Source organism: Cherax quadricarinatus, chromosome 17, assembly GCF_038502225.1.
Source record: "Cherax quadricarinatus isolate ZL_2023a chromosome 17, ASM3850222v1, whole genome shotgun sequence".
NCBI lineage: Eukaryota > Metazoa > Arthropoda > Malacostraca > Decapoda > Parastacidae > Cherax > Cherax quadricarinatus.
In genome coordinates this window covers 50,686,413-50,705,737 of record NC_091308.1, presented here as the reverse complement: position 1 = coordinate 50,705,737, position 19,325 = coordinate 50,686,413, and the positions used below count along the sequence as shown (strand labels likewise).

At 42.6% G+C, this 19,325-nt stretch overlaps 1 protein-coding gene across 4 annotated transcripts in view; it reads right to left on the bottom strand.

Moving 5' to 3' along the window:
* The window catches only part of LOC128686298 (ribosome biogenesis protein WDR12 homolog), a 101,984-nt gene that overhangs the window by 24,095 nt on the left and 58,564 nt on the right, over positions 1 to 19,325 (bottom strand). For all 4 annotated transcript variants that reach the window (XM_070085992.1, XM_070085991.1, XM_070085994.1 and 1 more), the window contains one exon: positions 13,065 to 13,153. In XM_070085992.1, coding sequence (XP_069942093.1) covers positions 13,065 to 13,153 — 89 coding nt within the window. The remainder of the gene's footprint in view (positions 1 to 13,064; positions 13,154 to 19,325) is intronic.

Below are 19,325 nucleotides of genomic sequence, written 5' to 3'. Positions count from 1 at the left end.
GAACCCTTGACTGGTCCGAACCCTTGACTGGTCCGAACCCTTGACTGGTTTCAAACGGATTCGTTGGACAATAAATCAGACTGTAAACGGATGGGGTTGTAGGCGCCCTTATCAAACACAAACAATAAATATAAATCAGGAACGTACACGGTAAGCTGTCCAATATACAAGTACAGTTAGAAATAGAAACAAATAGCTAGAGCTTCATTTAAGGAGGTTATTAATAGAATATTCAAGAGGTTGCTAATAGAATTACAGTAAAGCAACCATTCAAATCATTATGAAGCCCTGTGTAGTCTGCGGTCAATCAAACAAACGGGCTTCCACATGGATAAATTGTCATTTTTGTGGAAATTGGTGTCACGCCCCTTGTGCAGATATCCAAGAACTAGCTACAAGCAGTATTAAAACAGGGAAGTGTTTTTGGGTATGCCCAAATGAGATAAATCTGTGGACTAAAATCACAAGGGTATTAAAAGAGGATAACATCAAAGCTGCTTTCATAGACAACCTGGAAGCTTTCTACAACAGATGGGAACATAAAAAGTCTGGGCTGAATGGTACTGCCCTTGATACTGGCCATGTAGTCAGAAACTGTAAGGCTGGAGGTGATGTCCTGGTAGTCAGTAAATGTGGGGCTGATAGTGCTGTCCTGGGAGACAGTAATGGTGAAGCTGGAGGTGCTGTCCTGGGAGACAGTAATGGTGAAGCTGGAGGTGCTGTCCTGGGAGACAGTAATGGTGAAGCTGGAGATTTTGTCCAGGTAGTCGGAAATTATACGCAGGAAGGAATACATATAAATGACCTCATAGGGGACAGGAGCCGTAGTGGGGAAACAAGTGTAGTCAAAGATAAGATAAAACCAATATTGCAAACTAGAAATACCACAGGAAATAGCAAACAAGAGGACTCCACTAGCAATAGTGAGGATATATTACCAAAAACAACTGGTGGGAGCTCCATTGTTGGTGCTAGGGAGGATAGGAATAAGACAGGGAAACATGCACCAACAGGGAATACAGTCACAGAAACCCAAGGGAAATGGAAACCAAGCCTGTGCACATACTATGCACTTGGTATCTGCAGACATGGGAAATCTGGAAAAACAGACGGGACGTGCAACTATGACCACCCTAGAAAATGCCATGCCCATATAACAACAGGAAAATGCAAACTCCCTTCCTGTAAGCTTTTTCACCCTGAACTGTGTACCTCTTCAGTACAGGAAAGACTGTGTTATAACTTAAATTGCCAGGCACACCATCTAAAGGGGACAAAAAGATACAAAACATCCAGGCCATGGGAAAACCTGGGTAGCCACAGCCACTCAAGAGGGAGAGGTTTTTTAGTGCCAGGAAGGAAAAAAAACTGGCAGGAAATGGCAGAAATCGTACACCAAATCCAGTCATTCCTGGAGTGGAACCACAGTCAATGGCCTCCACTCCAAACCAACAGATACAGATACTAATACCAGAAAAAAATCCCCCCCCAGTACCAACAATACCACCAGTCCGATGACATTCTTCTTTGCAAATATACAGGGTCTAAAGCCAGCAACAAACAACAAAATACCTTTCATCCGTGGACTGCTTGCAGAGGCAAAGGCAATGTTCGCGGCTTTCACCGAGACCCACATAAAGGATCACTTGGACAACGAAATATGGATCCCAGGTTACAACCTATACAGATGTGACAGAGTGAACAGGCAAAAGGGGGGAGGTTGGCCTATACATTGCAGAGTCACTTGTTTGCACAGAACTGCTTAATGCCTCAAATGATGTAGTGGAAGTTTTAGCAGTAAAGGTCGAGAACCAAAACCTAGTCATTGTGGTAGTCTACAAGCCTCCGGATGCAACATCCCAGCAATTCCAGGAACAGCTGTTAAAAATTGACCACTGTCTGGAAAATCTTCCAGCTCCTACACCCAACATCTTGCTCCTGGGGAATTTCAACTTAAGGCACCTAAAATGGAGGAATATAGCAAATAATATTGTTGCAGTAATAACACCAGGAGACAGCTCTGATGAAAACTCACACTCACACGAGCTTTTAAATCTCTGCACAAAATTCAATTTAAACCAGCAAATAATAGAGCCTACTAGACTGGAGAATACACTAGACCTCATCTTCACTAACAATGATGATCTGATAAGAAATGTCACCATATCAAAAACAATATACTCAGATCACAACATAATTGAGGTTCAGACATGTATGCGTGGAGCCCCAGACTGACATAATGAGACTAGTCACGAGGGAGCATTCACCAAATTCAACTTCAATAACAAAAACAAAGTGGGACCAAGTAAACCAAGTCCTAACCGATATAAGCTGGGAAGATATACTAAGCAACACAGACCCCAACTTATGCCTAGAACAGATTAACTTGGTGGCACTCGATGTATGCACAAGGCTTATTCCTCTAAGAAAAAGGAGGAGTAGATGTATAGAAAGAGACAGGCGCTCCCTTTACAGGCGACGGAAAAGAATAACAGAGTGGCTAAAAGAGGTCAATATATCTGAAATGCGTAGGGAGACACTGGTCAGAGAAATAGCAAGCATCGAACTTAAGCTAAAGGAATCTTATAGGAGTCAGGAATCGCGGGAAGAACTAAAAGCCATAAATGAAATCGAAAGAAACCCAAAGTATTTCTTCTCCTATGCCAAATCAAAGTTGAGAACAACGTCCAGTATTGGCCCCCTACTTAAACAAGATGGGTCCTACACAGATGACAGCAAGGAAATGAGTGAGCTACTCAAGTCCCAATATGACTCGGTTTTTAGCAAGCCGCTAACCAGACAGAGTCGAAGATCAAAATGAATTTTTTATGAGAGAACCACAAAATTTGGTTAACACAAGCCTATCCGATGTTATCCTGACGCCAAATGACTTCGAACAGATGATAAATGACATGCCCATGCACTCTGCCCCAGGGCCAGACTCATGGAACTCCGTGTTCATCAAGAACTGCAAGAAGCCCTTATCACGAGCCTTTTCCATCCTATGGAGAGGGAGCATGGACACGGGGGTCGTCCCACAGTTACTAAAAACAACAGACATAGCCCCACTCCACAAAGGGGGCAGTAAAGCAACAGCAAAGAACTACAGACTGATAGCACTAACATCCCATATCATAAAAATCTTTGAAAGGGTCCTAAGAAGCAAGACCACCACCCATCTAGAAACCCATCAGTTACACAACCCAGGGCAACATGGGTTTAGAACAGGTCGCTCCTGTCTGTCTCAACTATTGGATCACTATGACAAGGTCCTAAATGCACTAGATGACAAAAAGAATGCAGATGTAATATATACAGACTTTGCAAAAGCCTTCGACAAGTGTGACCATGGCGTAATAGCGCACAAACGCGTGCTAAAGGAATAACAGGAAAAGTCGGTCGATGGATCTATAATTTCCTCACTAACAGAACACAGAGAGTAGTCGTCAACAGAGTAAAGTCCGAGGCAGCTACGGTGAAAAGCTCTGTTCCACAAGGCACAGTACTCGCTCCCATCTTGTTCCTCATCCTCATATCCAACATAGACAAGGATGTCAGCCACAGCACCGTGTCTTCCTTTGCAGATGACACCCGAATCTGCATGACAGTGTCTTCCATTGCAGACACTGCAAGGCTCCAGGCGGACATCAACCAAATCTTTCAGTGGGCTGCAGAAAACAATATGAAGTTCAACGATGAGAAATTTCAATTACTCAGATATGGTAAACACGAGGAAATTAAATCTTCATCAGAGTACAAAACAAATTCTGGCCACAAAATAGAGCGAAACACCAACGTCAAAAACCTGGGAGTGATCATGTCGGAGGATCTCACCTTCAAGGACCATAACTTTGTATCAATCGCATCTGCTAGAAAAATGACAGGATGGATGATGAGAACCTTCAAAACTAGGGAGGCCAAGCCCATGATGACACTCTTCAGGTCACTTGTTCTATCTAGGCTGGAATATTGCTGCACACTAACAGCACCTTTCAAGGCAGGTGAAATTGCTGACCTAGAAAATGTACAGAGAACTTTCACGGCGCGCATAATGGAGATAAAACACCTCAATAACTGGGAGCGCTTGAGGTTCCTAAACCTGTATTCCCCGGAACGCAGGAGGGAGAGATACATGATTATATACACCTGGAAAATCCTAGAGGGACTAGTACCGAACTTGCACACGAAAATCACTCACTACGAAAGCAAAAGACTTGGCAGATGATGCAACATCCCCCCAATGAAAAGCATGGTTGTCACTAGCATGTTAAGAGACCGTACAATAAGTGTCAGGGGCCCGAGACTTTTCAACTGCCTCCCAGCATACATAAGGGGGATTACCAACAGACCCCTGGCAGTCTTCAAGCTGGCACTGGACAAGCACCTAAAGTCGGTTCCTGACCAGCCGGGCTGTGGCTCGTACGTTGGTTTGCGTGCAGCCAGCAGCAACAGCCTGGTTGATTAGGCTCTGATCCACCAGGAGGCCTGGTCACAGACCGGGCCGCGGGGGCATTGACCCCCGGAACTCTCTCCAGGTAAACTCCAGGTACACTTAGGTCACACTACACATACATGTACACATTTATTTGTACACACTCATCTGAGTTTTCTTTGATTTTATCTTAATAGTTCTTGGTCTTATTACTTTTCTTTTTATATCCATGGGGAAGTGGAATAAGAATCTTTCCTCCATAAGTCATGCGTGTTGTAAAAGTCAACTAAAATACCGGGAACAATGGGCTATTAACCCCTTTTCCTGTAAAGATTACTAAAAAGAATAAGAAGAAGAAAATTGTCAAAGTGGGAAGTCTGAATGTGCGTGGATGTTGTGCAAATGATAAGAAAGAGATGATTGTGGATGTTATGAATGAGAAGAAACTGGATGTCCTGGCTTTAAGTGAAACAAAGCTGAAGGGGGTGGGAGAGTTTCAATGGAGAGGAATAAATGGGATTAGGTCAGGGGTTTCAAATAGAGTTAGAGCTAAAGAAGGAGTAGCAATAATGTTGAAGGATAAGCTATGGCAGGAAAAGAGGGACTATAAATGTATTAATTCAAGGATTATGTGGAGTAAAATAAAGATTGGATGTGAAAAGTGGGTTATAATAAGCGTGTATGCACCTGGAGAAAAGAGAAGTGTAGAGGAGAGAGAGAGATTTTGGGAAATGTTGAGTGAACGCATGGGGAGTTTTGAATCAAGTGTGAGAGTAATGGTGGTTGGGGATTTCAATGCTAAAGTGGGTAAAAATGTTATGGAGGGAGTAGTAGGTAAATTTGGGGTGCCAGGGGTAAATGTAAATGGGGAACCTTTAATTGAGCTGTGTGTAGAAAGAGATTTGGTAATAAGTAATACATATTTTATGAAAAAGAGGATAAATAAATATACAAGGTATGATGTAGCACGTAATGAAAGTAGTTTATTAGATTATGTATTGGTGGATAAAAGGTTGATGGGTAGGCTCCAGGATGTACATGTTTACAGAGGGGCAACTGATATATCGGATCTTTATTTAGTTGTAGCTACAGTTAGAGTAAGAGGTAGATGGGAAAAGAGGAAGGTGGCAACAACAAGTAAGAGGGAGGTGAAAGTGTATAAACTAAGGGAGGAGGAATTTCGGGTGGGATGTAAGTGACTACTGGCAGAAAGGTGGGCTAGTGCAAAGATGAGTAGTGGGGGGGTTGAAGAGGGTTGGAATAGTTTTAAAAATGCAGTATTGGAATGTGGGGCAGAAGTTTGTGGTTATAGGAGGGTGGGAGCAGGAGGAAAGAGGAGTGATTGGTGGAATGATAAAGTAAAGGGTGTGATAAAAGAGAAAAAGATAACTTATGAGAGGTTTTTACATAGCAGAAGTGTTATAAGAAGAGCAGAGTATATGGAGAGTAAAAGAAAGGTAAAGAGAGTGGTAAGAGAGTGCAAAAGGAGAGCAGATGATAGAGTGGGAGAGGCACTGTCAAGAAATTTTAATGAAAATAAGAAAAAATTTTGGAGTTAAACAAGTTAAGAAAGCCTAGGGAAAGTATGGATTTGTCAGTTAAAAACAGAGTAGGGGAGTTAGTAGATGGGGAGATGGAGGTATTAGGTAGATGGCGAGAATATTTTGAGAGGCAGTAATTTCATGCACTGGTCAGGGAGGTATACCATCTTTTAGGAGTGAAGAAGAGCAGAATGTAAGTGTGGGGGAGGTACGTGAGGCATTACGTAAAATGAAAGGGGGTAAAGCAGCTGGAACTGATGGGATCATGACAGAAATGTTAAAAGCAGGGGGGGATACAGTGTTGGAGTGGTTGGTACTTTTGTTTAATAAATGTATGAAAGAGGGGAAGGTACCTAGGGATTGGCGGAGAGCATGTATAGTCCCTTTATATAAAGGGAAAGGGGACAAAAGAGACTGTAAAAATCAGAGGAATAAGTTTACTGAGTATACCAGGAAAAGTGTACGGTAGGGTTATAATTGAAAGAATTAGAGGTAAGACAGAATGTAGGATTGCGGATGAGCAAGGAGGTTTCAGAGTGGGTAGGGGATGTGTAGATCAAGTGTTTACATTGAAGCATATATGTGAACAGTATTTAGATAAAGGTAGGGAAGTTTTTATTGCATTTATGGATTTAGAAAAGGCATATGATAGAGTGGATAGAGGAGCAATGTGGCAGATGTTGCAAGTATATGGAATAGGTGGTAAGTTATTAAATGCTGTAAAGAGTTTTTATGAGGATAGTGAGGCTCAGGTTAGGGTGTGTAGAAGAGAGGGAGACTACTTCCCAGTAAAAGTAGGTCTTAGACAGGGATGTGTAATGTCACCATGGTTTTTTAATATATTTATAGATGGGGTTGTAAAGGAAGTAAATGCTAGGTTGTTTGGGAGAGGGGTGGGATTAAATTTTGGGGAATGAAATTCAAAATGGGAACTGACACAGTTACTTTTTGCTGATGATACTGTGCTTATGGGAGATTCTAAAGAAAAATTGCAAAGGTTAGTGGATGAGTTTGGGAATGTGTGTAAAGGTAGAAAGCTGAAAGTGAACACAGAAAAGAGTAAGGTGATGAGGGTATCAAATGATTAAGATAAAGAAAAATTGGATATCAAATTGGGGAGGAGGAGTATGGAAGAAGGGAATGTTTTCAGATACTTGGGAGTTGACATGTTGGCGGATGGATTTATGAAGGATGAGGTTCATCATAGAATTGATGAGGGAAAAAAGGTGAGTGGTGCATTGCGGTATATGTGGAGTCAAAAAACGTTATCTATGGAGGCAAAGAAGGGAAAGTATAGTAGTACCAACACTCTTATATGGGTGTGAAGCTTGGGTGGTAAATGCAGTAGCGAGGAGACGGTTGGAGGCAATGGAGATGTCCTGTTTAACCCTTTCAGGGTCCAAGGCCAAAATCTGAAGTGGTGCTCCAGTGTCCAAGAAATTTTGAAAAAAAAAAAAAAAAAAAAAATTATTTTTTCTTACAGAATTAAAGAGCATATTTTTGTGAAGGTAATAAGACAAAAAAAAAAAATCTGATCAGTACTTACCGAGATACAGTGCCAAGAAGTTTGTCAAAAATGATGTGGTGGCGGCAACATCGACGAATTCCACATACGCGCATTACATTATTTTGCGGTTTTTATTGTTTTTTCTTTTCTTTTCCAATTTTTTTCTATTCCTACTAACATCTGGGGCCTGAGAGACCAATACTGTATATAATGTATATATATAAACTCACTGTATTGAACACAATAACTGCACTAAAGTTATTATCATATTATTGTTTACCACTGTTGTTTATTACAATAAACATGCACAAATATTGTATAATACTAATGTTCTATCATATATTTACATATTTACAATCACTGGACATGGTTTTAGAACTGCTGGAGCTTGTGGAACTCTTTGAAACAAGGCACATGCACAGAGGCACCTTACATTCCTCACACATAAACCGAGTGTCTTTGCGTCTTTGTTGCCGTCGTTTTGTTTGTTCACAGACGATGCATCTCTTCTGAGCAAATTTCTTCTGAGTTGAAGGAAGTTGTATTATGAAATGATCACCTTTCCTCCTCAAACGCTTGTGTATATCCTGAGGAATTCGAGGACAGTGTTGTATAGCAGGTGTTCTTACCTGGTACTTCATTATGAGTTGTCTGACAACAGACAAACAAAATTCACCATACGGTGGTCTGTTGCCAGTCTTTATTTGGTACATATTATATGCATTGAGCATTGAAATGTCCATGAGATGGAAGAAAAGTTTCATGTACCACTTGTAACTCTTACAAACACAGTCAACAAAACCAATCTGCATGTCACATTTGTCAACCAAGCGCATGTTTTGTGTATAATCAATCACTGTCACTGGTTTTCGAATACGTTCATTAGTCACTCGATTAACTTTGCCACTGTCTTGCATTTCATTACGGTGAATGGTTGTCAACAATGTGACATCTCGTTTGTCATGCCACCGTAATGCCATGATGTCATTGGCAGTAAACACCTGCACGTCATCACCACGAGCACCTGCGTTGAGCCTGGGCATATGTTTACGATTAGAACGCACTGTGCCACACACATCTGTCTTGTTCACTCGCATGAAATCACTGAGTAATGGGCTTGTGTACCAGTTATCGGTATATAATGTATGCCCCTTACCAAGATAAGGTACCATCATGTTTCTCACTACGTCACCTGAGATACCCAATAACATCTTGGTATCTTTCAATGTTTTACTACCCGTGTATACAACAATATCCAACACCAGGCCACTGTCACAATCACAGAGTACAAACAGTTTTATACCAAAGCGTTTCCTCTTGCTCGGTATATACTGCTTGAATGACAGTCTACCTTTGAACAAAATCAAAGACTCGTCAATTACAAGATTCTTGAATGGATAAAAGTATATGCTGAACTTTTGTTTGAGATACATGAAAACATTTCTAATCTTGTATAACCTGTCACTTCTGTCAGGCCTTGTTTTGTCAGAGAAGTGCAACATACGTAAGAGTAAGATAAACCTGTTCACTGGTATCATTTCACTGAAGACCGGGGTAGAAATTAGCCGATCTGTGGACCAGTATGCTTTTATATTATGCTTATAGACGTGAGGCATAATCATTATTGTAACAAAAAGCAAATACATTTCTGCAACAGTCGTCTCTTTCCACCCGTGTAGTCTTGACTGTGGTGATAAGATCGTATTTGCCATGGTGTACTCAAAATACTTATTACTTTCTCTGACAATAATTTCCATCAATGGCTGGTCAAAGAATAATTCAAAGAATTCCAGTTCATTGGCTGTGGTTCCAAGGGGACAAGTAGGTAGAATTCCACTTTGAGAGTCATCAAAGTGGTGAGGCTTGGGAACAAAATTGGGATTTTGCTGCCAATCCCACATATGGTTTGCTGGTGGATACTGGACATCATAGGCTGGTTGTGCGGGTGGTTGTGGTTGTGGTGGGCTAGTGGCTGGCGCTCCTCTTTGTCCTTGAACTGACGAGTCAGCAGCATGGGTCCCAGCGTGGCCTGGTGAGTCACGCATGGCGGTGCCACTACCATCACCTCTAACACCATCCACTGATGCCTGTGGTCTATCCATGCCAAGTGTAGCCACATCATCCTCACTATCACTACCTAAAACTGGTGTAGGGCTACGGGATGTACTCCGGGATGTACTCCATCCCCTGGGCACAGCATAGGGTACAGGCACAGCATAGGGTACACTACCCGAGTGCATGCGGCGGCGAACATACCGACGCTTCACTGGTGAATATGATTCCTCACTATCACTACTCGAATGATCGTCGAGCACAATAAAATCACAATCCACGTCACTATCATCATCATTACTGAAGTCAGAGGCCTGGCCATGCGAAAATATTAGTTTTCTCCTGCGTTGAGGAACAACCGACCGTGAGTCACGAGTGCCCACACCAGAGGTAGAAGGTTGAGGATCGTCAGGGTTTTCTGCACTATTATCGATGTCCTGGTCATTCTTTTCGGTCACTAACTGATCAAAGCCATAGAATTCATCTTCATTTCCACTTCCATCAGTATCAGAACTATCAGATAGGAAGAGGAGAGTCCCAATTTTCCAGGGAGTGAGAGCTGACCTGCGACAAGGCATGGTGAACAAGGGTAACTGAGCCGGCGTTCCCACAATGCTATGCGGGCGCCTAGATTTTTTGTTTATGGCGCACACCCACCACGCAGACCAGTTCTCTCACATGTAGGCCTACGAGCGTTTTCGCGCTAAATTTGACAGCGCTAGAATTTTGGCGTAGATCTATGGTTTGGACACAACGTGAAACCGTAGATTTACGGGACGGACCCTGAAAGGGTTAAGGGCAATGTGTGGTGTAAATATTATGCAGAAAATTCGTAGTGTGGAAATAAGGAAAAGGTGTGGAGTTAATAAAAGTATTAGTCAGAGGGCAGAAGAGGGGTTGTTGAGGTGGTTTGGTCATTTAGAGAATGGATCAAAGTAGAATGACATGGAAAGCATATAAATCTATAGGGGAAGGAAGGAGGGGTAGGGGTCGTACTCGAAAGGGTTGGAGAGAGGGGGTAAAGGAGGTTTTTGTGGGCAAGGGGCTTGGACTTCCAGCAAGCGTGCGTGAGCGTGTTAGATAGGAGTGAATGGAGATGAATGGTACTTGGGACCTGACGATCTGTTGGAGTGTGAGCAGGGTAATATTTAGTGAAGGGATTCAGGGAAACCGGTTATTTTCATATAGTCGGACTTGAGTCCTGTAAATAAGAAGTGCAATGCCTGCACTTTAAAGGAGGGGTTTGGTATATTGGCAGTTTGGAGGGATATGTTGTGTATCTTTATATGTGTATGCTTCTAAACTGTTGTATTCTGAGCACCTCTGCAAAAACAGTGATAATGTGTGAGTGTGGTGAAAGTGTTGAATGATGATTTAAGTATTTTCTTTTTGGGGATTTTCTTTCTTTTTTGGGTCACCCTGCCTCAGTGGGAGACGGCCGACTTGTTGGAAAAAAAAAAAAAAAAAATCCATGGAGAAGTGGTACAGAATTCTTCCTCCATAAGCCATGCGTGTCGTAAAAGGTAACTAAAATGCCGAGAGCAAGGGACCAGTAACTCCTTCACCTGTATATATTACTAAATTTAACCCTCTGAGGGTCGACAGGCCCTCTCCGAGACTTGTTCTCAGGGTCGGGCAAATTTAAAAAAAAAAAAAAAAAACTTATGAAAAGATAGAGAATCTTTCCCAATCATAATGACATCAAAAGTATGAAATTTGATGGAAAACTTACGGAATTATGCTCTCGTGAAGTTAGCGGTCTTGGCGATGTTTACACATCGGCGATTTTGCCCACTTTGAGCCCCATTTTCGGCCACTTCCACTGTACTAGTCGACAAAAAACATGAATATTTCGCTAGAACTCGATTTTTTTTATCAAATGAGTGCAAGAAACCACCCATTTACCAATTTCAACTATCCAGTACAGTGGTCAGAATTTAGCAATTTTGCCAATTTCACACAAATTTCAAAAGATGCCAATTTCCGAATAGGGTCCAGAATAAATAGGACATTCCTGGCACTAAAATGACATTTCCTCTGTTCATTAGTCACGTCTCAAGGCCCCTCTTAGAGACATTCTTTTGCTCCCCACTTTGAATTTTTATTTTCATGAAAAATAGAAGATTTACTGTTGTGCAGACTACTGCATTAGTGTAGAAAATGGTATAAATAATATTGGCGCACTTGCAAAAGAATATTAGACTCACCAGTTGACGTGTATTGAACGCTTGGCATGATTTGTTTACTTTTGAACTTCGGTAAAAATCGAACATTTCTGCTACTTTGAGCTCAATTTCAAGGTACTTTTCATTGTAAAACCAGTCAAAATCATCTCAATTTCTGTAATATGTCTTCCATTCTATAAAATGAGACCAAGAAAACCAGAATACAACAATAAATACTATATGAAAATACAGTGCAAAGTCGCTGTTTTATTCCAAAAAAACGGTCAAAGTTTTTTTTTCTCATTATGCAGTGTGTGCTGCAGGATTTTTTTTATACTGTGCACACTGACCACATAGACCCATTCTTTCATATGTAGGCCTACCAGCTTTCTCTCTCTAGATTTGAGGGCGCTAGAATTTAGGCGTACTAGTACGTCAAAAACCCTGGGTCATAAGCCGTACTAGTATGGCCAAAACCCTCAAAGGGTTAAAAAGAGAAACTTTCATTTTTCTCTTTGGGCCACCCTGCCTCGGTGGGATGCGGCCGGTTTGTTGAAAGAAGAACAACTCCAAAAAAAATTCAGACAAAGTGCTATACTATGCTTGTAGATATCTGGCAAGTAATACTCATTTTCACTTGTTCAGGATTCAGATGCGATGACTCTGCATCATGTGTAATACCTATTGGTTCATGAGCAGCTCTCTCTCTGAGACAAAAGAGAAATAAGCAGAGAGACAGGAAGACAGACACACAGGCAGACAGAAAGACATAAGCAGAGCTAAGCAGAGACAGAGCTAAACAGAGACAGAGATAAGCAGAGACAGAGATAAACAAGAGACAGACAGACAGATAAACAGACAGACATGTTTATGTGTAGTAGTGAAAACAAAGACAGCCTCTCCTCACTTAAAAATGGAGTTCCGTTCCTAAGCCCAGGTCGTTAAACGAATTCGTCGCTAAGTGAGGAGCATACTATAATGGTAGTGGGTTTGTGTCAACCATCTCTGATATTGTTTTAATGTCATCTTTGCACTATTTATAACATTTCTGGTACATTTTTAAATTTTTATACAGTGGTGTACTGTATATGGTAATAAACAGAATAGAGGAAATCAGCTCTAATATACTACATTATTTAGGTATGGATACTGGTCAGAGAGAGGTTGTAAAGCCAAGGCAGTGCACAATTGTCAAGTGTCACTCCATTGCTGCATTGTCAGCAATGGAGTGACACTTGACACTTGACAATCTTATGGTATTTGTCATCATTTTAAGGCATTATGTCTGGTTTACGTCAAAAACCAGGTTATGTCATGGCTCTTGGAATCAATTACGTAGGACAGGGTGTGACTGTACTAATATTTACCTTCTTCTGAGGCTTCTTTGCTGCTCGTCTTTTCTTCAAATCACGTTCTTCATCCTCCTCTTCCTCTTCCTCCTCAACACCTTTGTTAACTGCCAAAAAATGTGAAATTAGAACCTGTTCTACATAGTGATTACAGAGATACAAATTAAAACTTTTATACCAGTAAATATGCACTTATAGATACAGTGAGAGAGGCCAAATCTTTGTGGGATAGATAATTTAAAAACCTGCTATTCAAAGGTTAGACTAAGCTATATAGATATTAACATCTGATATGCTAAATACTTTACAAAGGCAAAGCCTTGAACTAATGTAATCCTGAGGAGTGCCATAAGCAGCAGTCACTTCCAGGTCAAAGACATTCAATAAGATAGGACAAAAATGGCTTGATCTTTCTTTCAGTCAGACAAAATGTGGATAAAGAGCCCAGCAGGATGTACAATTTAAACAAATCTTTATAAATTAATTTGCTGTGAATAGAGCATTGAAACATTTACTCTGAAAGACTAAGGAGCATTCTTTCTAAAACATACAGGAAAGAAGAAGATATGCTCTCTCAAACATGAAATGGAACCAAATATGAAGCACACTGTTATGCAAACTTAATTTTGTATTGTTGACAGTTTGTAGCTTGACAAGACCTCTAGGAATGTAATTCCCATGATCCTGGATGGATCACTGCCACAAAGAAATTTTTTCTCAACAATATTACATGTGATGGCACAAATTATAATACAGGTCCACCATCACAAATCCGGCAATCAGTTATTCAGTTCCTTCAGTTATTCGGCACTAATTTTGGCTAGCATAATTTCAAATTTCCAGGGTCGCCACACCAACCTGCTGGTACTGTTTGGTGGCGCTACTTGCTGCATAAGTCATTCCAATTTCTTTTTCTCCATTTATTGTTTTAACCTGCTTACTTTTAGCCCTAGCCATGGTTCCAATGAATAAAAGAAATGCTTCTCATTATGTAAAGCACCGGCACAGTACATTATCCATTAAAGATAAGGTGGCTTTGAAGCCACTGTCGGTTGCCATGAGCTCAGTCTCATGAAGCAGGAGAATATGCTTTATTATTATGCTAATATCAACACTACAGCTTATTTGCCTATCACAATTGATCTAATATGACATAATAAACAATATAAATAACATAAAACATGTTAAATATCCAGAATAAATAATATTTGGCATAACACCGAGCAGTTCGACGGAGGTATGAAGAGGATATGGTATACAAATACCATCCTGTGCTGGGGGTTCAACTGCAGCAACACACCTAAAGCCAATAATAACCCAACAAAAAGCCGCAGTAAGAATAATCACTAAATCCCATCCCTGGCAACACCCCCCCTCCCCCCCACTCTTCATAGATCTAAACTTACTCCCTGTTCAGAACATCCACACTTACTACTGTGCAATCTATATCTACAGGACCTTAAATTCCAATATTAACCTTGACCTAAAATGCTTTCTTGATAGTTGTGACAGGATCCACAGGCATAACACCAGACACATACATCTCTATGACATTCCCCGTGTTCGACTAAACTTTTACAAAAATTCAATGTATTTCAAAGGACCTAAAATCTGGAACACCCTACCTGAAAACTCTAGAACTTCAGACACATTCATCACTTTCAAAACTACAGTTAGAAAACATCTTATCTCCCTGATCCACCCCGACAACTAACTACATGATAACCACCTGGTGGTTCAAAATTACACTCACTCACCCACTAACTATAAACCCAGAAATACTAATCTTAATCTTAAAATAATAAATCCTAACTAGTCATAAGTTTGCCTATGATACTCCAATATAGACACCTTGTATTGTGCCAAAACAAAAGTATTCACATTGCTAAACTCAAAAATTATGATGTAGTCACTTAGCCTTAATACCATAATCTGTAAGGATTTAATGTTAAGAATTAATCTAAGTCTGCTGGAAATGCCTAGCCATGCTAGGTGTCCTAGTGGCCCCCTCTGTAATTAGTATTTTATAACATGTAAACCACAAAATACCCAAAACCTGTAAACCCCACATTGTAACCCTTATAGAGAATAAACTTGAATTGAATTGAATTCTCCTATCCCTGTCTTGGTGGCTTATATTAGAGAAAACGGAGTGTAGCACAGGGCTAACTGTGATATACACTGCACCATAAACATGAAACAAAAGTTATTTTCTCTATATAGATTATCACACACAGCAGCATAGGTGTAGAGAACCTAGGATAACCCAAAAAAGTCAACGTGGCTTATTTTTAGTGCCTGGCTTGGGTTAGCCATATATGATTTTTGGTAAATATTCAATTCCCAGCCAGGGTAGAAACATTGGGCGTGTTTCTTTACACCTGTTGTCTATGTTTACCCATCAGTAAATGGGTACCTGGGTGTTAGCCGACTAGTGTGGGTGTTATCCTGGGACACTGACCTAATTTTCTTGAAATACTCAGCATAACAAGCGGCTTTCTATACAGTAGTATGTCACTGATGTCAGCTAGGCCTGTATACCTTGTACATGTACGTGTAGTAAATAAAGATATTTTTTTTTTTCAACAAGTCGGCCGTCTCCCACCGAGGCAGGGTGACCCAAAAAAGAAAGAAAATCCCCAAAAAGAAAATACTTTCATCATCATTCAACACTTTCACCACACTCACACATTATCACTGTTTTTGCAGAGGTGCTCAGAATACAACAGTTTAGAAGCATATACGTATAAAGATACACAACATATCCCTCCAAACTGCCAATATCCCAAACCCCTCCTTTAAAGTGCAGGCATTGTACTTCCCATTTCCAGGACTCAAGTCCGACTATATAAAAATAACCGGTTTCCCTGAATCCCTTCACTAAATATTACCCTGCTCACACTCCAACAGATCGTCAGGTCCCAAGTATCATTCGTCTCCATTCACTCCTATCTAACACGCTTGCTGGAAGTCCAAGCCCCTTGCCCACAAAACCTCCTTTACCCCCTCTTTCCAACCCTTTCGAGGACGACCCCTACCCCTCCTTCCTTCCCCTATAGATTTATATGCTTTCCGTATCATTCTACTTTGATCCATTCTCTCTAAATGACCAAACCACTGTCTGCACAGACAGCCCATGCTGTCTGCCAGCTTAGTTCATATTTCGCGCTATGCTGGTGCTGCCATCTATAGGCCTTGCCACTTCAGTATGCCCAGACTTGCCTCGCTCTCACTCACACAGCGGCCTGGCATCAAGACACAAGTACTCCCAGCTCTCTCTCGTGGCATGGCCCTGCCCGGGCCATGGGCACAAACACACAAGCCTGTACTGTCTGCACAGACAGCCCATGCTGTCTGCCAGCTTAGTTCATATTTCGCGCTATGCTGGTGCTGCCATCTATAGGCCTTGCCACTTCAGTATGCCCAGACTTGCCTCGCTCTCACTCACACAGCGGCCTGGCATCAAGACACAAGTACTCCCAGCTCTCTCTCGTGGCATGGCCCTGCCCGGGCCATGGGCACAAACACACAAGCCTGTGTAACCCACCACTACTTGTCAATAAACTAAGAAGCCTCCGAAGAAGTATATCATTCACACCCCGCTACCACAGACTACCAAATAACTCGTAATTAATGGTACCAGCGGTGCTCCGCAGCAGTTGTGTTTGCCTGGAGAGAAGGAGGAAGAGGTATGAAGTCATCTTCACTTCATCACCCTACACAAGAAGCATCCGTCTCTCAACGAGTTATCCTGATGTCGTGTCTGCACTTTTGAGCATCCAGACACAGGTACTAGCAGGATCCAGCCGAAATTTGCCGAATTTCTTCGAGAATTGTACGTGGCGTCCCAAGTGACTCCACGCTATAGTGTCCCACGCTGTTTCTCAAGTCACGTGTTCAGCGTCACTTGTATGTTGCTGTTGTTGTTCAGCTCAGCACAGCTGTTTCAGCAAGCCAGAGGTGAGTTTTGTGGTGATTTCTGCGTCCAGTGTGAGCTTCTCCACGTGTTTGTGGGTGGAGGAGGAGGAATGGCTAGATGCTCGCCCTGCCATACACTCACGCACGCTCCTCGCCACCACACTACCATACACCACTGCCCACTCCCTCTGCTGTGTTTTCTGCTGTTTTTTCGTATGAATTCATTGCCAGTGCTGTGTATCCGAGTGCCCGAGGCCACTCGAAGCTACGTGGATTATGACGTCACGTGGGTGTGGGTGATCACGTAGACCTACAAAGCCACGTGAGTTACCAGATGTCCCAAGGCCTCATGCTGTGGTCTGCTGCCCGCATCACATCGACGCCACCCACGATGCTGTTCGACTTCATGACGTCACGATGTCTGCCTGACGTCACCCGAGATGTCTGCTGACGTCACCCACGATGCTGCCCGACTTCATGACGTCACGATGTCTGCCTGACGTCACCTCACGATGTCTGCTGACGTCACCTCACGATGTCTGCTGACGTCACCTCACGATGTCTGCTGACGTCCCCTCACGATGTCTGCTGACGTCACCTCACGATGTCTGCCTGACGTCACCTCACGATGTCTGCTGACGTCACTGCTGCTGACGTCACCTTGCGACATCACGCCTGACATCACATGATGTCAACATCGAGTGTTCTAGTAATTATTTCAGTATTGTCGAGAAGATTGAGAGAAGATATATGTCGTGTGTTAATTAATTCCTCTCAGTCAGTGTTCTCACATTTTAGTATGTCTTAGTCAGTTTTATGCGCAGAAAAGCATCATTTGCTGTTTAAGCCATGTTGTACCGTATGTACAGCGGTGTGTTTGTAAGTTTTCCGTGTGTCCAGTGAGGTCTGTGGTCAGACCCTTGAGTTGTACCACTAAGTCACCCGTGACCAGTGTGTTTGACAGCTGATTACTCAGCCCTGAGTGTACGAGCCCTCTTGTACAGAAAGCTTTTATGCTCGCCGCTCGTGATGTTCTGTAGAATCGTACCTGCTACGATTCCCATCGAGATTTGTTTCACTTCACCTCCAGACCTTCAGAGTGCAGTTATATGTAGAGAAACAAGTCTGGGGACGCTTAGACTACCCTCTGCTATAACTCAACTGTCGAGAGATGATACTCGTCAAGCCGCAGCCAGCCCTGTCGGCAGGCGCTGTGTCAGCCTCGTGTCACAAGCTTCAGAGAGCAGCCTGCACAAAGATGATGTCACTTTGACTGCTAGCTCGCTCACTGCAGTCTGGTGTATGATGTTACGACTCCCAGATGTTTCGCCCAGTCGTCTCTGCCACGACTCGCTCCACAACTCGCTCCACGCTCGCCGGCAGTGATAGCCCAGCGACAGTACCAGTCGAGAAGTGTCCTCCTGACTCGCTTGCCAGAAGTCCTGCCCAGTTGCCGAGTTTTGTCGACGCCTCACTCGAGGGCACCAGCATGTCGTGCCCCAGGTTGAGTGAAAACCTGCAGCGACTCCTACGATGACTGCTTCACCAGAGGAGACCGTACCCTGTTACGTCACAGCTCAGCTGCAGCGATGTCTCCCGTGTTGCAGTATCTGTCCAGACGCAGGAAGGCGTGCAGTGATACACTTCGACGCTCACTGCCTTTGACCACGATGTTTAGCACACCCCACATGTTTTTTTCTTCCCTCCCTGTAGGAAGTTTTTTTTTCCATGTCCATATGTATATATATGTTTTTATTTTGTGTTCTGTGCCCTGTTCCTACGAGAGAGAGACCGAGTTTCTTTTACTACCAGTATTGTCGCGTCGGGACGACGCGCGGTAGGTGGCCGAGCGTATGTAGACAGCCTGTACTGTCTGCACAGACAGCCCATGCTGTCTGCCAGCTTAGTTCATATTTCGCGCTATGCTGGTGCTGCCATCTATAGGCCTTGCCACTTCAGTATGCCCAGACTTGCCTCGCTCTCACTCACACAGCGGCCTGGCATCAAGACACAAGTACTCCCAGCTCTCTCTCGTGGCATGGCCCTGCCCGGGCCATGGGCACAAACACACAAGCCTGTGTAACCCACCACTACTTGTCAATAAACTAAGAAGCCTCCGAAGAAGTATATCATTTAACTACCGCTCTACAGGTTACCAAACACCATTTATATTTCCAACCCTTTCGAGGACGACCCCTACCCCTCCTTCCTTCCCCTATAGATTTATATGCTTTCCGTATCATTCTACTTTGATCCATTCTCTCTAAATGACCAAACCACCTCAACAACCCCTCTTCTGCCTTCTGACTAATGCTTTTATTAACTCCACACCTTCTCCTAATTTCCACACTCTGAATTTTC